Consider the following 18,791-nt stretch of genomic DNA (forward strand, 5'->3'; position numbering starts at 1 on the left):
TGACATTTTTATTTAACAACTACAATCACAGTATATTGACTGATTTGTTGAACTTCCAACCTTGTAAGCATGTATAAAGCACTGACAAATAAGCCTGGTGTAAACATTAATATGAAAGTCAGTAACAAATCACACAAACTAAAGTAGATTGCAGAAATATAAAAACAAATCTGTTGCTTTACCACACTACTTTAGGTAATTCAAAGTCACTGTAATAAATATGTAAACATGTGGACTGCACTAAACACTGTCTGTTAACTTGAGACCAGTGGTTCTCAAAGTTTTTTGGTCGCGCCCCCCTTTAAACCTATAAAAAAAACTCAGACTACCAAATAATTTCACTAAACATGAAAATTATGCATGCTTTATTAATTTAAAAAACCTACAGGGAAAAAAACACCTGCATCACTTGAAACATTGAAAAATAGCATAGAGAGAATAACTGCTGTTATTATTATTATTCTCTCTCTGTTATTTATTTATTTTTTGTGGGTTTCATGCTGTCCGCTAAGGCCTATACACACACAGGCTTTCCTCCTCACCAACGACATTAAACACCGTGTCTACACCGGACGCGAGCGGCAAAATACAGTAGAACCATTATAATCAATGACGCTGTCTACACTAGATGCTGCGCAACGCAACGCAACACGACACGACAAAACCCGACATTAAACTGATGCCTTGTTCTATTTATCACGTACTGACACAAAGTTAAAATGATTTGCAACGGTCGCTTTGTCGCGTCCAGTGTAGAGCTGTTGCGGCGCGACGAGACAACTGTAGCGTCTGGTATAGACACGGTGAGTGAAGCCGAGAGCAATCCATCTCCCATTCTAAGTTACGTCCTTTGGCTGTTTACTGTTTTATTTCTTTTCTTTTTCTGCTGATGGCCCGTGCCCTCCCTGCAATACTCATGCACCGCCGCCGCCCCCACAATTCTGGCATTTTCTTGCAACTGTGTGTTTATACAATACAATTCTAAGGAAAGGGGAAAAAAAAAAAGAATTGAGAATTATATCAGGGTCTGTCTACAGACCTTTTTAATACCACCTTTCGTGAAATTTAAGACCAAACCTGTGATGGAAATACACAATATATTACATGCATGTGTGATATTTAATGCATTCTGATTCTGATTTAATGTTAAAAGAAAACAAAATATCCTCCTGAGACCTAAGCATAGCATTTTGTTTTATCTTCCATAACATAGTTGAGAATCATCTTTATACAAAGTTTGGTTAACGAAAACCCTGAAACCTAAAAATTGATTGGCCTTTGGCTGTTTACTGTTTTATTTCTTTTCTTTTTCTGCTGATGGCCCACGCTCGACTTGAAGCAGCGCTGCTTAGACCGATGGGTGTGTGTCATCAAAGTACTGCGAGAGCTATAAGAGAGTGCGGACATCTCCTTATGCTTTCTCTCACCGTACTTTGTCATACACCGATCGATGTTCAAGTCGAACACACCTCTTTACTCTCACGTGTCACGTGACCGAGTGTAATCGCAGCCTCTGCGATTGAAAAATTGCGTTTTTTCATATCGCGATATTATCGCAAATGCAATTAATCGTTCATCCTTAATATAGATCAGTGGTTTCAGGCCCTATTTTGCAGTCTATTTGCGAAAAATGCCATTTAATGTTATTATGCACAGTCCTATTAATAATGTTAAAAGCAAATGAATTCACATCAGTCTATAATTTCTTCCTCAGTGCACCAGATTTGTTTGGTGTTAAGCTCCGTGAGGCACATTCTATGATGAATGTTTGTAATAAGAATTTATGTTTGTGTGGGTCGGTTGAGGCAGGCAGTCTAATCTCACAGAGTGTAGAGGATACACGTGGAACAGGCAGGGCAAGATGTTTCGTGTAGGCTTCAGGTCCCTATAGGCATGGAGCACATGATTCTTTATGCTGCTCTCACCTGCTGAGAACAGCAAACCTGGCACAAACTCGACACACAACTGTGCCTCCCTTTCTCTCTTTCTTGTTCTCTTCCTGCATCCTCTCTTGTGGGAAATGGGACCTTGCAGTCAGCAGAATATTCATCAGATAAATCTGCGAAAACACAACACGTTATTTATATAAATGCATGTGCATTGTAGTATGCGAGATACAGAAATAAAAATTCACAAATGCAGACAGCCCATTGTCCTTTTCAATTTTTAAGTGACTGAAACTAATAAAAGTTTTCAACAGTTCCAAACAGCAGAATTAACTAGATTTTTTTCATTTTCGGAGAAAATGTGAGTCCTGCTTGTGCATACAAAACTTGGCACTGTAGTTTTCTGGGTGTTGCAAGGTGTTCAAAAAGTACCCTAAAAATTCTAGTTCCTGATGCTATGACCACTAGCTTGGTGTCTAGGTCGTCTTGCAGAAGTAAAGCAGTAACGACTGCCTCAGTTGCTGAGGCACTGTGTTTTTTTTCTGTGTGTGTGTGTGTGGATGTGTAGGTCCCACCGCCAGGGCCGTGCGTCACAGGCCGTGATGTGGGTAGAGTGTAAGGTGCTGGAGGCCGGCTGTGGAGGCAGAAGGAGGTCCCTGCGATCAACGGTCATGAGACTCCCCTGCTCCTTTTGGTTCCTGCTGCTGTTAGGCGCTGGAGGTCTTCTTCTGCTGCACCTACAGGACCTCACAGAGACACTCCAGCAACAAAACCAAGGTCTGTCTAACATCGGACTCATTTTTGAAGAAAGCGTTCACACTGTTAAAATGATCTGATCTTTGTGACTGTCAAAATATGTTTCATGTGATAGCCTCAAAATTAAGTGCTTTTATTCATGTAAAAATAGTTTTTAATATGACTAAATACAACTTGCTGTTCACAAAGTTCAACAGAGATAAATCAGAGGAATCCAGTAACAGTTGTGGAAAACAATTTCCCTACATTAATTTTGATTTCATTTTAATTTAGATTTATCTAAATTAAAATATTAATTGTGATAAATTAAAGGAATCTCATAACACTTGTGGAAAATAATTTTAACCAACAAAATTAAAACATAATAGACACGTGGCAAAGAATAATAATAATAATAATAATAAATACTACATGTAGAAATCTTTTAAAAATCAGAATATTAAATCATCTCCTTGAAGCTAAAAATTAATATGGATTAATTAGTAGGGGTGTAACGGTACACAAACGTGTATAATACTGAAAAAATACTGAAAATATATATATATTTTTTTAATTAAACAGTGTTTTACTGAACAAATTGCTCTTTCATTAAATAAATTCAATTATAATTACATTTTTCTTTAAATCTACCTCATAAAATACATTAAAAAATCTATAGGCCTAAAAATGTTCCTCCGCTTCTGCTCTAAACTATTGGGAGCCCTTTTACATTACCATAAGGTTACAATTAACAACAGAGCCCAAACTTAAATTTAATTACATTACACTCAGTGCAGTTTTTAAATTAACTTCTAAATTATATGCTAAAATTTCTATTTGTTGTTAAAATACAATCATTTACATAATCATTTAATATAATCATTTATAATCATTCATGTTTTTTCGCGTTAAAACTAGAAGTAAAGAGGAAGGGATGATTGCGCTCACTTGCGCTTTGCGCTGCAGTCAGAACTGAGGCATTTACAAAGCGAGCTTTCATGCCTCATCAAAGAGTGCCAAAACGGCATTTATTGTCTGAATTTTCTGAAAAAATTGTATGATTTGTTCGGTACATGTGCGTACCGAACCGAAAGACCCGTACTCAGTGGCGACATTTCACAAAACCATTGGGGGGGGGTGTTTCAGTTTTGATAAATAAAAAATCCAATGGCACACCACTAAGCACTGAAATATAGGAAAAAAGATAGAAATACAATTAAACATTACATCGTCAGAGTTGGTATTGTGGCTTTATCAGACACTTAACATTTTATGAAAATCAAGATCAAATGGAGTTGGTTTTTGACCAACGAATGACGGAGATCTGTTTTGTCTGTCATTAGAACGGCTGTATCTGAGTGCATCGCATTAAACGCTTTCATCAACTTGCAGGTTATAACTTTTATTGTAGCTATATTGGTGCTTAGTTTTTCTTGTCGTTTAATACACTTGGCCAAAATATCATGATATAAACGATGAAGCGCTATATTTAAAACGTACACAAGTAAAGGCCTATTGGCTACAACTAGACGGCAAAAGCTTAGACTCTTCTCCGCTCTTCAAACACACAAAAAATATTCGCCTTTACAGACATAGGGTGCGTCTCAATCAGCTCCCTAGCTCCCGAGCTCGTGAATCAGCATATCGTGTACACGAATTCGGTCACTGGTAAGTTCCCTGACTCACTGCACGTTGGGACAGTGATCACTCGAATTCCAGTGACATGACTATGTACAGCGCCAACGGACAACATTGTAGAACGTCACCGCATTAATTAATAAACAACAGACAGGACGATCTCTTTTTGATATTATTTTTTATTCTCTTTAAACACATCGTTCTGTTACATGTTCTTACAACATTTCAGTCGAATATTAATTATAAATGTTAATTAGATGTGTTAATTTCCTGTCTAGCGATGTGTTTAGTGAGTGCCGATGCTCCCTAGTTTTTGCGGTGCATTGTGGGATTTTTCATGGAGCGAACGTTCCAGTGCACTGGAAGGATTTCGCAATTGAGACAGCCCTTAAAATGGCCGACTCCCTGATCAGTGCCCTGACTACTTAACAAGGGAGCTGATTGAGACGCACCCATAGTGTTTGAGTAAAGAAACGCTGTACTTATTCAAACATCAGTTATTTATTTACCCTTGAATTGCGAATAAGCGGAGATCTATCTCCTCCAGGCTGTGCGTGGCGCGTCAATCTGAATGGAGGCGGGGTAAAGTTACGAGGATTCGCTGACAGTTTGAGGATCCAATGGCGTTACGAGCTTTAGTGACAAGCTCTTTTTAATGCTTTTCATTGGAAAAATATTTGTAAAACCCACAAACAGACATAAGGAAGACCAATAGCACTTATTTAAAATAATAATAACAAAATATATAGAGATATGAAGTTTGGATAATTTTTCACGGCACATCTGACTGGGCTAGGGTATGGCAACTGCCATACGGAAACGCCGCCCCTGCCCATACCGAAGTTTTTCAGTACGAATATGTGCACCGTTACACCCCTATTAATAAGTTATCCTATATATAAGACATGGTGAAATCCCAGTGTACACCACAGTTGTTCTCTGCAAGAGCTAATGCTGTGTTTGATTACTGCCATTTTTCGGTTTATTTGAAGTGCTAGCATGTGGTGAAGTGGGCTTTAAAACTCACTGTGACTTCCCTGCAGAGCCATCAAAAGCAGCTAATATTGTCTGTTTCCATCTTGCGACAGAGGACAATTGTTAGCTGAGCGCGGAAGCTCATGAGAATGATATTATACTGATTGCGAGAGACGCGGGGGAGATATTGCGACGTTGTCTCTCGGAAATGTGGGTCAAAAACTCTACAGAAGGTCTTAAAGGAAATTTGCCTGTCAACCTCACTGCTGTTTGTTGATGCAGTATTTAACCTTTTCATTTTAAATCAAATTGATTTGCTGGGAAACGATTTAAAAATGCGTTTATGGCGCATAATTATTTTTTAATTGTAGTAACTTCCACAGGGACACCGTCAAATTCAGTTTTAATAGAAAAAAATCATTTTAATTCATATAAAACAGTCTTTTACAGTAAATTGTTCATGAGTTCTCATTCCTGACATAGCATTCCCTACACATCCTGAGTAATCGAACTTTTACATGAGCCTCGAGCTTAAATGCTTGACAAGACACAATTTATGTAGAACTTCCCTAAATGCATTACATTTGAGACGTTTGTTGCCAAAAAAAGCAGAGCACTTTAGCGCATTAGAATCTAATTAGGGAATGACTAAACTGAGATGATTGAATCTTACGTTACTATTGACTGAGGGATTGTGTAAGCAGTCATTGGTGGGGAAGCTAAATAACAGTTCAATAGCGCCCTGGAAAGGGAGTCTATTCAGTTTCATCTCTCCTGTGCTGATTGATCTGTCTCTCCATACCCTCTGGTCTAACCCGCCCAGTCAATGACAGCTGTCTCTGTGGACCCTGAATCATTGGCAGCGAAACTGCGGTTCAAACTAAGTTTTGGCACAGAGGTATTTCAGTCTGTTGAGGGCTTGTGGGGTTTTTCCATTTTAGAAGAGAATAATTTTTTACAAATATTTCTATAAACTTAGCTATATTTGTTAAAAATGATGTTGGGGACAAACAGATACTTGGCAGAATACCTTGTAAAATACAATAAAATATATTACTGATTACTGAACTTTTTCCCCGCCAAAGACGTAATTTTCCGGGTTTCCACGTTCTCACTCTTATATGCTAAGGGGCGCTATTAAGCATCTCCTGAATGAGTCCCGATAAAAAAAACAGACGAGGAAGACGTAGTAATGAGCGATCTCATTTCTAAGCAGATGCATATGAAAAATAATGCGATCATCAACAATAAACAGCATATAAATGAAACTGCCTAAAATTACTGAGTGAAATGTCGATCCAGGAAGTGGCAAAGGACTGTGCAAGCTTTGGGGGTGCTGATGGAAGTGATCTACTGCATCTTTGCTTTGATCATCGTATTGAATATGATCCAGATGCAGTATTTGATAAAAATGTTCTCAGCTTTTTGCTCAAAATGTTGCTTTTTTTTAATGAAACTTACCTACATTCAAGTGTTGATTAAAAAGAATGCTTGAAGATAGAATAAAACTTTTTTTGTTTAAAAGTAGAGGCTCTGTTCTTTATTTTGATGTATTGCATGTTCAGATATGCATGCAACAAAATATTCTGGGGGTCATGAAATTTTGGTGAAAATGATCAAAAATGCTGGCGGTGACTGGCATTTTTGAGATAATATAGAGTCATATTATTAATAATAAACTTTTTTTAACCATATTGAAATGTGTTTTTGGAAAAGAAATGAATACTTTTATTTAGCAAGAATGCATTGAATTGATCAAAAATGACAGTAAAGACATTTAGGATGTGATTATGATTTATGACAAAAGATTTCTATTTCAAACAAATGCTGTTCTTTTGTATTTTCTATTCATCAGAGAATCCTGAAAAATACTTAATTGTATAAATACTCACTTATTCACTTTCATTTGCCATTGCTCTAAAGAAATAAATTAATTCAATATTATTTACAATTCTATTATGTTAAATTAGTGCAACTTTTGCCAAAAATAATTTTTTGCTCAATTTGCCAAATAAATTGAGATGTATTTGTGTACTTATTTGTTTTTCCCCAGAAAGTCATATTGCATTTTTTTCTTTCTGTTCAAATGCATTTTGTAATTTTTCTATTTCTCAAATTTTCAGCAGACCCCCTAGCAGCCCTCTGGAGTTTGAAAACCCTGGTTCATGTAGTCTGTCCTCAGTGTAATCTGATTTTAACTTGCAGAAGTAGAGTTTTGATGATTGGCTCTTTGTAAACATGACTTTTTTGTTTCCTGGTGGATTAATAAAATCTAAGGTTTTGGTGGGCAACTGGGCATTAGCATGACCCCATTAGTCCCCTCTGCTACTGTAGATACTGTCTAAATACACTATCTAGACTCAAAAAGCATAATTCGACATTCATGGCTATTCAAAAGAAGCAGTGGATGGACTGTCTATGGCTCTATTAGCTTTCATATGACTCTCTAGTCCTACTGTATAATACTAGCATTTATTTCAGAGCAGTTACAGTTAGTGGTTATTATACACTTGCCAGTACAGTGATCAATTGTTTTCATTCAAATACATCAGCAGCGATGCATTACACAACACTTTCAGCAATGAGACGGTTGGTGAAATAACTAGAGGAGAATTTTGAGTGTTGACTTCTTGTGCATGAAAGAGATTGAATCACATAAGCCTTCAGTCTTATATATCCAATTACAGCTGTGGATCTTTCAACACTTGTCTAATTTGATGGCTTGCTGAAATGTACAGTTCTTCTTACATTGTTTCCTTAGACTTTGTTGATGTGTTTAGAGACGTAGAGAAATTAAAATGCACCAGGTGTTTTCTTACATAGATGGGGACATGGTGTTTTATGCAGAGAGGAAGCAAACTGACATTTCCTAAACCCAGACATTTAATACTGTGCTTTAGGAAGTCCAGTCTGAACCTTTTAGCCCTCTTCACAATTATCAGGTCAGTGATAGACACTCCATTATGAGGTAATTACTACAGAGTTACAGCGATAATGTTGCAAAGTGCCCGAGAAAGAGTTCTCAGCTACCAAAAAAAAGGATGTGATCAGTCACAGGCCAATCAATTGAATTGCTTTCAGACAGTCTATTGCAGTCAATGGGATTATAAAGAACTACATCATAGCACATGCATTACCGACCGTTCTCCTCACCTAATTTGATTGCCGTTGAGCTCACTTTGCACACCACTTAAACAAGATCAATAGTCATTTACAGCCCTGCTAGATTTACAAGGCAATTTGGAGCAATTATTCAAGTCAATTTTAACCCCACCTCTGCAGAACATTAACAAAATCCACTTCCCATTTAGGGTATCATTATTGTCAATAATTTGATGAGTGCTTAACCTTTGACCCATAAGCATCAGCCTGTGGTTTGTTATAAGTGAATATGTTACCTAATATGTTACTGAGACACATACAAGAACATTGTATCATGTATTGCATATAGTTAACTACCATTTTCTATAAATATTCAAATTCATTATTTATAGAAAATGGTATTAACAGTGTGTTGTTTGACTTGCCTCATGTAGTTCCAAACCTTTGAATTTCTTTGTACAAAAGGAGATATAATGTTGTCTTCAAGCCCTTTAACGTGAGTTTAGAAACAATTATGACATAATGTGAAGTTCTTGATACTTGCTAAACCAGCTAAATGAGTTTCATTTAGTTTCTTTCATGGTTCTTTAATTGATACGCCTCAGCTCAGGAGGTCAGGATTGTAAGAAATGTTTCTCAGTGGAAAATCACATGACAGTCTTTTCATAAATGCTCTCATTCCAATGCAACTTGACAATATCTGAGGAGACATAAACTTTTGTTTAAAGCTATACATGTTTGAAACAACACGAGGGTTAGTAAATTATGATTTTTTTTTTAAAATTTTTGGTTGAACCATTTTCTGCCAAGATGAAACTGTGAGACATATCATGTGACTTGATAGCATTTTCCTCCTTTCTACTTCAGATGTGTGAGGCTGTAGATTACATTCTTTCCCCAAGGTTCAAAACTCAGAGGTGAGAGGTGTGTGAAAATCTCCAGCATCCCAGATCAACACGCAAACATGTCTCTGCATGGGAAGGTCTCACCGGAGCGTCTTAGTTTAATTAGAGTTCACGCTGAGTGGACCACTCTACAGTCAGGTTTGAAAAGAGTCCGTGGCCTGAGAATATGAATATATACTTGCATTAGGCTCCTCCGGTGCTTTGAAGCAACTGTCTCTCAGATCTACCCATGGCTCACATCCTCACAATTCTGATAACGTTACGAGATTACATCTAGATAAACCTAATTATAATATTCCAAATCCAATTATGTGTGTATATTTTAAAAATAATTCATGAGTTAATTCAGTGTCCAATCCAAGAGAGTGGGGATTGTGAAAGATAACTTTATTAGGAGCTGCAACTTAATTTATGTTTAAATCGAAGGTAAGTGGTTGCAATCGATTTATTTTAGCTACCTTTAAATAAATAAATTTAGTTGACACATTTTTTTTTTTAAATGTAGCTAAAATAAATTGTTTGCAACCACTTACCTTAAAAAAATGTAGTATCATTTTTTTCAGTGAAGTGAAAAATGAATAAATTTATCATTCATGTTTTTGTGACAGGTGTGAGACATATTTGATTCTGCGATTGACACAGTGATTGTCACTAATATGAAACAAAAGGGTTGATATATATATATATATATATATATATATATATATATTAGTGCTGTCAATCGATAAAAAAAATAACTAATTAATCGCCAATTTTTTCTAAAAATTAATCGTGATTAATCCCACCTAACATTAAAGTTTTTAAATATACTTTTAAATTCCCCATGAAATAAAAATTTAAGTTTGTTGGGTGTTAGTATCAATATGTTAGTCTTAAGGTTATGTATAAGCCAGTGTGCTCCAAAACAGTGACAAAATTCGGATTTAGAAGATATAAGCATTCAAAGCTTGCAGTTCGTCACTTCTGCCAAAACGGATCAATGATTTTTTTGACGACACCTCGTACATCAGCTTCTCATTAAATCTTCTGACCAATCAAATGCTCTCTAGAATCCGAAGCGCCCGCCCCCTACACTATAAATAGATGCTGAAGCTGCGGCTGAGATCGGTCACTTGTTCACAGTGTAGTATTTCCTGTACAGTGAATGGCACTTAGTGCACAATGTAGGCGATAGGGAATGATTCAGTGTAAATGTGCTTTCGATTGGGGCAAATGAGGTCTGGTTTCATGTTGTGTCACGCGAACCGCGGCAGCGCACAGTCTGATCCGGACTTTGGCTCAGGTCCAGAGACGCGATCGCACGGAGCGGATCACATGAATCTAGGGGGTAATCTATTAGACTGTGGCTGTCAAATGCGGCTTTACCAAGCTCAATGGCTCTGACCCGTGCAGATATAAACAAAACGCTATTGGCTAATTTAAAAAGGGGGCGGGGCTGCTCGATATGTCCTGCCCTGTCTTCCTGATTTAGTTGAAATTACGTCACCACATAGGCCCTGTCCCAAATGGCACCCTAAACCCTCGCGGTCTTCCTCTGAGTCCGCACTTTCGTGACGTAATGCCGCTTTGACTGTAGGGTAGAAGTCTGCTGCGTAGCTCGCCCCAGTGCGGGCTCGGCAGAAGTGCGGATCGAGGGCACATAACGGCCACAAAGGAGGCACTCGCGAGCACCCTTCGGAACGCTAAAATGACAAATGGGACACCCTACGGTCTCGTGGACTTAACAGACACGCACACGCGGCGGCCATTGTAAGTCTGTAAGACCGCAAGTGCACATGAAGTGTTCTATTTGGGACAGGGCCGAGGCACTCGCGAGCACCCTTCGGAACGCTAAAATGACAAATGGGACACCCTACGGTCTCGTGGACTTAACAGACACGCACACGCGGCGGCCATTGTAAGTCTGTAAGACCGCAAGTGCACATGAAGTGTTCTATTTGGGACAGGGCCAAAGAATAATGCTGCGTGTTTCAAGGCACTTCAGGGGACTTTTAAAAATAACTTCTAATTTAAGTGAACTTAAAACAACCTTCACATAAACCGAGCAGAAATATACTGATATTGAATAAAGTTATCAAACACTAAATTCTAAATTAAATATAGACGAATCCTTAAAGCTATATAAAAGTTATTTCTTTTTTCTTTAATTAACAGACATCACAGCAACTGGGTTATTAGGTTATTTGGCTGCTGTTTAAGAACTGCCGCTGCTAAACGTGATGTGGATCTAACACGCATCTCTTTACCTATTCTGACCAACTTCAGGTCTTAAAGTCTCTAATGAACTGACGAGTTGAATCGGGTGTGTTAGATGAGGGAGACAGTGCTGGGTTAAACGGAAAATATTAATCGCCTGCGTTAACGCACTAATTTTGACAGCACTTATATATATATACAGTGGGTACGGAAAGTATTCAGACCCCCTTAAATTTTTCACTCTTTGTTATATTGCAGCCATTTGCTAAAATCATTTAAGTTAATTTTTTTTTCCTCATTAATGTACACACAGCACCCCATATTGACAGAAAAACACAGAATCGTTGACATTTTTGCAGATTTATTAAAAAAGATAAACTGAAATCTCACATGGTTATATAATTTTAAATATTTAAATAAAATATTTTGATTTAATATTAAATGATACACACACACACAACTTAGTTTTAGTTAGTTTTGGACTCTGGTTGACGCATTTGTTAGCTCATTTACCATGGGGATCTGTGGGTCTTTGAGGGCCGAATAGTCCAAGGCCAACCTAGCTGCATCTGTCTCCAAACAATTTTTTTTTCACTTCACAAACTGCTAACAATGCTTTCATTGTCTCCAGAGGTGAAGCACTTTTTTCAAGGAGATCTGAAATTTGTACATGGCCTGTATTTATTTATTTCTCAACATAATATCTGCAGTCTCGAATCGGAATAAAACCAGCTCAATGCAGCTCTCCTACATACAACCACTGCCTCTCACATGTCCTTTTAACCTCAAGAAAAGACTCAATGGTGAAGAAATGAGGAAAAGCACAAACCGTGGAAAAGCAAGCAAAGAAAGACTGTTGTTAATGGTTTTGTGAAGCGTTCTATCAAACCCACTCAAAGCAGTGGGCATGGAGGTCATCACATTTGAAAGATGTTTTCCAGTGTTGAATATACACAGCTATTTAACATTCTGTCATACTGCTCGGTAAGTTTCTTTAGGCACATGACATGAAGGTCAATTAGTATCGCATTCACTGTGCAATTATGGTTCTTGCAGGTTGGTAATTTTTTAAAGTGCACATACTGTGCCTCTTGTCCATTTTAACTACGTGACACCTATAACAATGTAAGATGGCAGTGATATTCTCTTCATATAGCACTGAATTAATGGAGGTGAATTACCAGACAGCTTTGATTAAGGCCACACGCTTTTACCCAGCCTCATTCTTCACCTTGCTTCATGCATAAATTGCAGTGTTAAATCAAATGGGTTCGATACTCTACTTCATGCGGCAAAAAATGCAATTTCAATCTCTTTATTTATAGAAATCCTGATATTCGACCCCCTCCCGTGGCCCAGTGAGGGTGCTGTGCTGTGTAGGTGCAGCGGTTTGTGGCCGGGGTATTTATAGATGAAAGATGACAGAGAGACTCTCGCACTTTCTATTGGCCAGGCATGACTTGTGGTATCTCAGCACAAGGCTATTGCTTTCCTTTGAGAGAGGGCAAAACTTTCTCCGCCACTAGTATTTGATCCTTGTTCAAAAGCACAGTAGCTGCTCCTCCTTGCACCCGATGTAGAGTCCTGTGAAAGCGGAGAGTCTTTGACACAGTTAGGCCACTGGCTGTTGTCCATACAGCAGGTGTTACCTTAATTAAGATGAGAAATGAGGGAATACACAGTTGAGTTATTTTTTGTTAGACTAGCCATAATGAAGTGGCATCACAAATAATTTTGTCACAGTATGCATAAGGTTGTGTGTATATAATGCGTGTGTTTCCCCTAGGTTTACAGCTTTTGGTGGGGGGGGGTCCATTTTTTACGTTTAAATTTTTCTGGACTCCTTTTTAATGGTTAAATTCAATTTTATTAATCAAAACATGTCTAATTAATTAAAATCATGAAACTTAATTTAACATCAATTTATTAAAAGTTTAACACAAATTACATGTTTAGGGTCTTATGAAATGTTTTATTTTTTCCAACCTTATGTTTTATTGTCACCAAATTCTGTGTTTTAGCATGTCTAATTATTTGAAAGCATAAAAACAAGTTTCAATTATTCTTACAATAGCCTTACAATTTTTTCCCCTCAGAAATTCTGTGTTGAGTATTTACATTTTTTAAGGCATAAAACATTCATTTAATTTATCTTTTAAATAATGAAAATTATTTTTATTTTTTTGGAAAATAAAGGGGATTTAATATTACAAACAAAATATTGAAGAAATATTGTATGATTATTCCTTAAAAATAAGGTTTTAATATTTTTAGTAGTAGTAGTAGTAGTAGTATTACGTACATTCTACGGAACAACAGTAATATATTTTTGCCGCAATGTCTTCAAGTAAAACTGAACTTTTATTTTGACGGGTTGCCATGAATACCTTTACATTCCTGTGTTTATATGATATGAACTCATTAGTGAGACCGCAGACGTTAATATCACCGGAAGCGTTGCTCGCGCGTGTGCTTCAGTACGAGTAGTAAACAAAACCGTGCGTCTGCGCCATTCATTAACACACATTAAAAAAAAATTAAATTAACTTGACCTTCAAGGGGGGCGGGGGGTGCCGTTGGGAGGGCGGGCTGCCCCCCTAATATAATGGCAGGGGAAACACTGATGTGTGTATATATATATATATATATATATATATATGTATATATGTGTGTGTGTGTGTGTGTAATATTGATCAAAAGTGACAGTATAAATTATGTTGTTACAAAAAATATATATTTCAAAGAAATACTGTTAATTCTTGGAAAAAAATATCATGGTCTTCACAAAAAATATTAAGCAGCACAACTGTTTTCATTGATAATTTAATTATATTTTCTTTGATGATAATAATGTTTTTTTGAGCAGCAAATCAGCATATTAGAATGATTTCTGCAGATCATGTACTGGAGCAATAATAGAAATAAATTACATTTTAAAATATATTAAAAATATTTCAAATTGTAACAATATTTCACGGATTCGGCCGAACAGACAGCGCGCCTCACAGAGGAATGTGCGCGGTCGGTGCTAGCCTGCTTGAATACGTTCAAGGGCAGGACAGCGGTCCCACTGATACTTTTTCAGAGGCTCCTGGGGCATATGGCGGCCGCAGCGGCACTTACACCGCTCGGCCTGTTACATATGAGACCGCTCCAGCGCTGGCTTTATGGCCGAGTCCTGAGGTGGGCGTGGAAGCGCGGCACTCACCGGGTCCAAGTTACACCGGCCTGTCGCCAAACCTTCACCCCGTGGTCAGATCTTGCGTTCCTCCGGGCAGGGGTGCCCCTAGAGCAGATCTCCAGGCATGCTGTGGTCTACACGGATGCCTCCACCACCGGGTGGGGTGCCACGTACAACGGGCATGCAGTCTCAGGGGTTTGGATGGGCCAGCAGCTGCATTGGCACATCAATTGACTAGAGTTGTTGGCAGTGCGCCTTGCCTTGAACCGTCTCAAAGGGCGCTTACGAGGCAAGCACATACTGGTCCGAACGGACAACACAGCGACCGTTGCGTATAAGGTAGTGCTTTGAAAAATGGTGAGTGGAACTACTTGTCCCGGGCCCCGGCCTACGCCAGATAGGGGCGCCAGCGGCTCGCACAGGGCACTGGAAGGGGCAGCACCATGGCGCTTTGGTAGGGATCCCAATTCGTCGGTCACCGACGTGACTCGGAGTGACCGACCACGGTTGCTGTACCACCGCTGAGCGGCCAGGTCGCCGGCTCGGCTCCTCAGCAAAAACCTGGTATGCATTGCACCTGCTGCCTTATTATACTCACGCTGTGATCAGCGGCAGCTGGATGCAATAATTGCATGCCAATGTGCATTGGCTCGTTTAGTTTACACTCGAAGTAGATTGGTCTATCGAAGCGATATCCCAATTCGTCGGTCACCGACGTGACATCTCCGTTCCCTCCTTCAGGGAACGAGGGTTACCATACGTAACCGAGACGTTAATTTGTCTGTTTTTGACACACAGAAGTAACGTTACCTTCCTAAATGAATCAGCATTTAAAATGAATTGGTTTGATAAACAATTTAATGACTCACTCATAAAGACAGTCACTTATAGGGCTGCACAATGTATTGTTTCAGCATCGATATCGCGATGTGCGCATCCGTGATAGTCACATCGCAGGATATGTGATGTTTAGTATAGGCTACTGATCGTTATATTTATACTGATTGTTACCTTTGCTCACACACAGACACAGTGTCTACACCGGACGCGACAGCTGTACAGAGATACCCATTTTAAATACATTTAGTAGCAGAGCTACTGCACGCAATTTTCAGTGCTGGAAAATCCATTTATCCTTTGTTGAAATTTCCGCGTAGACGTGGAGAGCGCAGGTCACGGTTGCTTAGCAACGGCAGACGCCACGAAAGCGCAAGCTCCCAAGCGCTTTGGAAAAAAGGAGAAAGCGGCGCGACTGGCGTTTTCCACGCGTTTTTAGGCGCGACATGTGAACGGCCCCAAAGTCTGTCTATACTGGACGCGACAAAGTGACCGTTGCCCATCATTTGAACTTTGTGTCAGTACGTCATAAAGAGAACGCGGCATCACTTTACTATCGGGGATTTGTCGTACCGCGCCGCATCCAGTGTAGACAGCATCACTGATTATAATGGGTTCATTGTATTTTGTCAAACAATTGAGAAAGAAAATGAATGTGTGTAACAGTATATTGGTTAAAAGCAGTTTAATGTTCCTGAGGCTTTCTGTGTTATGAGTGTTAATCAAACAACAAAACACAAAGAAAAATTATTAGCGGCAGTGTTATTTTACATTTGATTATTCAATTTCTGTACCTGAATACTGTTAGACTTACCTGAAAAATATAAAGCACTGCTTATTTCATTTGTATCTTTGTTCTGTTATATTTATCTATGCTTGTAATTTGTTTATTTCCTATGCTGATTTACTCGCCTACAAAATCACCCCAATCATTATTTTTTTCCAAATAAACTATTCAAGTCATGTGGTGATTTTTTTTTCATATAGCAATATATATCGCAGAAAAATATAATATCGCAATGTGAGTTTTTTCCAATATCGTGCAGCCCTAGTCACTTGTATCGTTCCTGAATGAATCAGTGTTTCTGAACAAATTGATTGTGTGAATGATTCCTTTACTCACTTGTAAGGACAATCACTTCGTTTCTTTTCTGATTGAATATCCATTTTAAAATGAATCGGTTGAGTGAATGATTCATTTACTCACCAATAAAGACTTGACGCCAACTATTGGTGTAACAAGATAACTGCAGAGGTTTTTTTTTTTTTATTAAATTAATTACTACTATTGCAATATTAAAATGACTGTTTCTATGAGACTCACCAAATGAGAATATAAATGCTTGTGGGTATTTATCACTTTTAAGACATTTGTTTTGATAGAAATGACTGTCTCTGGCAGTGTAATTTTAAGCATAGTGCTTCTTCATTTTTTGCCTAAATTAACTCACGGCTGTCCTCCAAGGCCTGAAATATGCTGATGCTGTACAAGTGCATCTCAGGCATGTGGATGAAGCATTTATTCATGGTAGGAGAAGCTTAAGGCTTCTATATTAGAGACTAGCTGCATTGCATGTAAATATCAGTGTCAGATAATGAACAAAACACCTGTGTTGACAGTATCTCCTCCCGGAATAACTTTCCCATAAGCTTTACCGGACAAAATAACAATCTCTGCAAGGCTTTGATTAAATCAAACCTCCAGGCCATGTGTGAAGTGATAGGGTTGTCTAGCATAAGCTGATTATGTGTTCATCTGAAATGCAGCATCAAAACAACAGGTTATTTCAAATGATGCCAAAATTAATACAAAGACATTCAGAATGAACGAGCTACATATTTTAAAGGAATTGTTCATCCCAAAAATGAAAATTCTGTCATCATTTATTCACACTTGTGTCATTCCAAACCTGTACGACTTTCTTCTTCAATAGAACACACAAGGAGGAATTTGCCAATTTACCAATAACAACAAACAAAGCTTTCAAGCTTCAAACAGAATGCAAATGCACCATAAAAGTATCTTAGAAGTAGTCCATATGAATCATACAGTAGATTTGCGTAAGAAACAGACTTATATTTGTGTGAATAATCACACATAAGTCTTTTTCTCACACTACACAAATCCTTCAATAAAGGAACGAGTATGGGTTAGCGGGTTAACAGGGTCAGGGAGATCATAATGGACAGGAGGTCTTTTATCTGATCTGTCTTGGGGATTCTGCATCATCAGAACAGGAAGCATCGCTCAACACGTAGTTCAGGCAGAGTTCAGGGGCACGGGCGTTTTTCTCCCAGAGATGGCCTCTATGTGAACTCTAAATTGGCTCTTTGATCTTTGAAGGCAGCAGAACTCGGTACTAGCAAAGGATCAAACATGTATTAATTTTGTTGAACATATGTTTCAAGTTTTCTATAGGCCTGGTTTTATAGAAATTTTATGAACAAGCTGTCATATACACATTTTTTTTTTGTTGCCACAGTTGTGCCAACATTTGCATGAAGCATTTTAGTACAAAAACCTGTACCATACTGACTGATCCCACAATCCAGTTTGAACATTTTTAATCACTTAAGTAATTGTTGCTTTTCTCAGAATACACCCAATTATTAACCCTCTGTTGTCATTTTAGACCATTTTTTTTTTTTTTTCATTTTTAGAAATCTTAACTTTATCGGAATTGCATGAAACGAGTGTTTCCTAAATACTACATTAATTGAAAACTAGTATATAATGTTTTTTTAATCATTTAAAAATATTTTATATAGAAATAAATGGTCCTTAATATAGATATGAATATTGTTTAGTAACACGAATGCCCTCAAAATAACAAATATATAAAAAAAAACATTATAGAAATGAGAGATGCATTCATTTCATAAAAATACAATTATTAAAGGATTAAGATTTCCGATCAGTTTTGACCATGAACAACACGAGTGTGACTCCTAAATGAACAATACCAGAGGGTTAATATTAATATTAATGTCAATATTAATATTGATATTATTAATAACAAGTATTACTATTGTTGTTGTTGTTGTTACTATTATTATTATTTGTTATTTATTATTATGGGTAGGGCTGGGCAAAAAAATCGATTTTCTTCGTTTTTTTTAAATGACGTCGATTCGATAACGATTCTCAAAAGCCGCGAATCAATCTTTTCAAGTATTTATTTCAGCACACATTTAAAACAAGATCTGATTAACGTGAATCTTATCATTAGTCTTCTCCACTAGATGTCACCCTTATTTACCTTGCGCGATGTTACAACAGAAAGCCTGTCATTCATTCAGCGCGTATCATGACGTGATTCGCAATGCTCAGGTGAA

General features: G+C 37.8%; 1 protein-coding gene across 1 annotated transcript in view; it reads left to right on the plus strand.

Moving 5' to 3' along the window:
• LOC107661475 (carbohydrate sulfotransferase 8-like) overlaps positions 1-18,791 on the plus strand; it is a 59,451-nt gene that overhangs the window by 17,885 nt on the left and 22,775 nt on the right. The window contains exon 2 of the mRNA XM_016451085.1: positions 2,455-2,663. Coding sequence (XP_016306571.1) covers positions 2,489-2,663 — 175 coding nt within the window. The 5' untranslated portion in view covers positions 2,455-2,488. The remainder of the gene's footprint in view (positions 1-2,454; positions 2,664-18,791) is intronic.

This window comes from Sinocyclocheilus anshuiensis, unplaced genomic scaffold, assembly GCF_001515605.1.
Source record: "Sinocyclocheilus anshuiensis isolate Anshui unplaced genomic scaffold, SAMN03320099.WGS_v1.1 scaffold491, whole genome shotgun sequence".
NCBI classification, from domain to species: Eukaryota; Metazoa; Chordata; class Actinopteri; order Cypriniformes; family Cyprinidae; genus Sinocyclocheilus; species Sinocyclocheilus anshuiensis.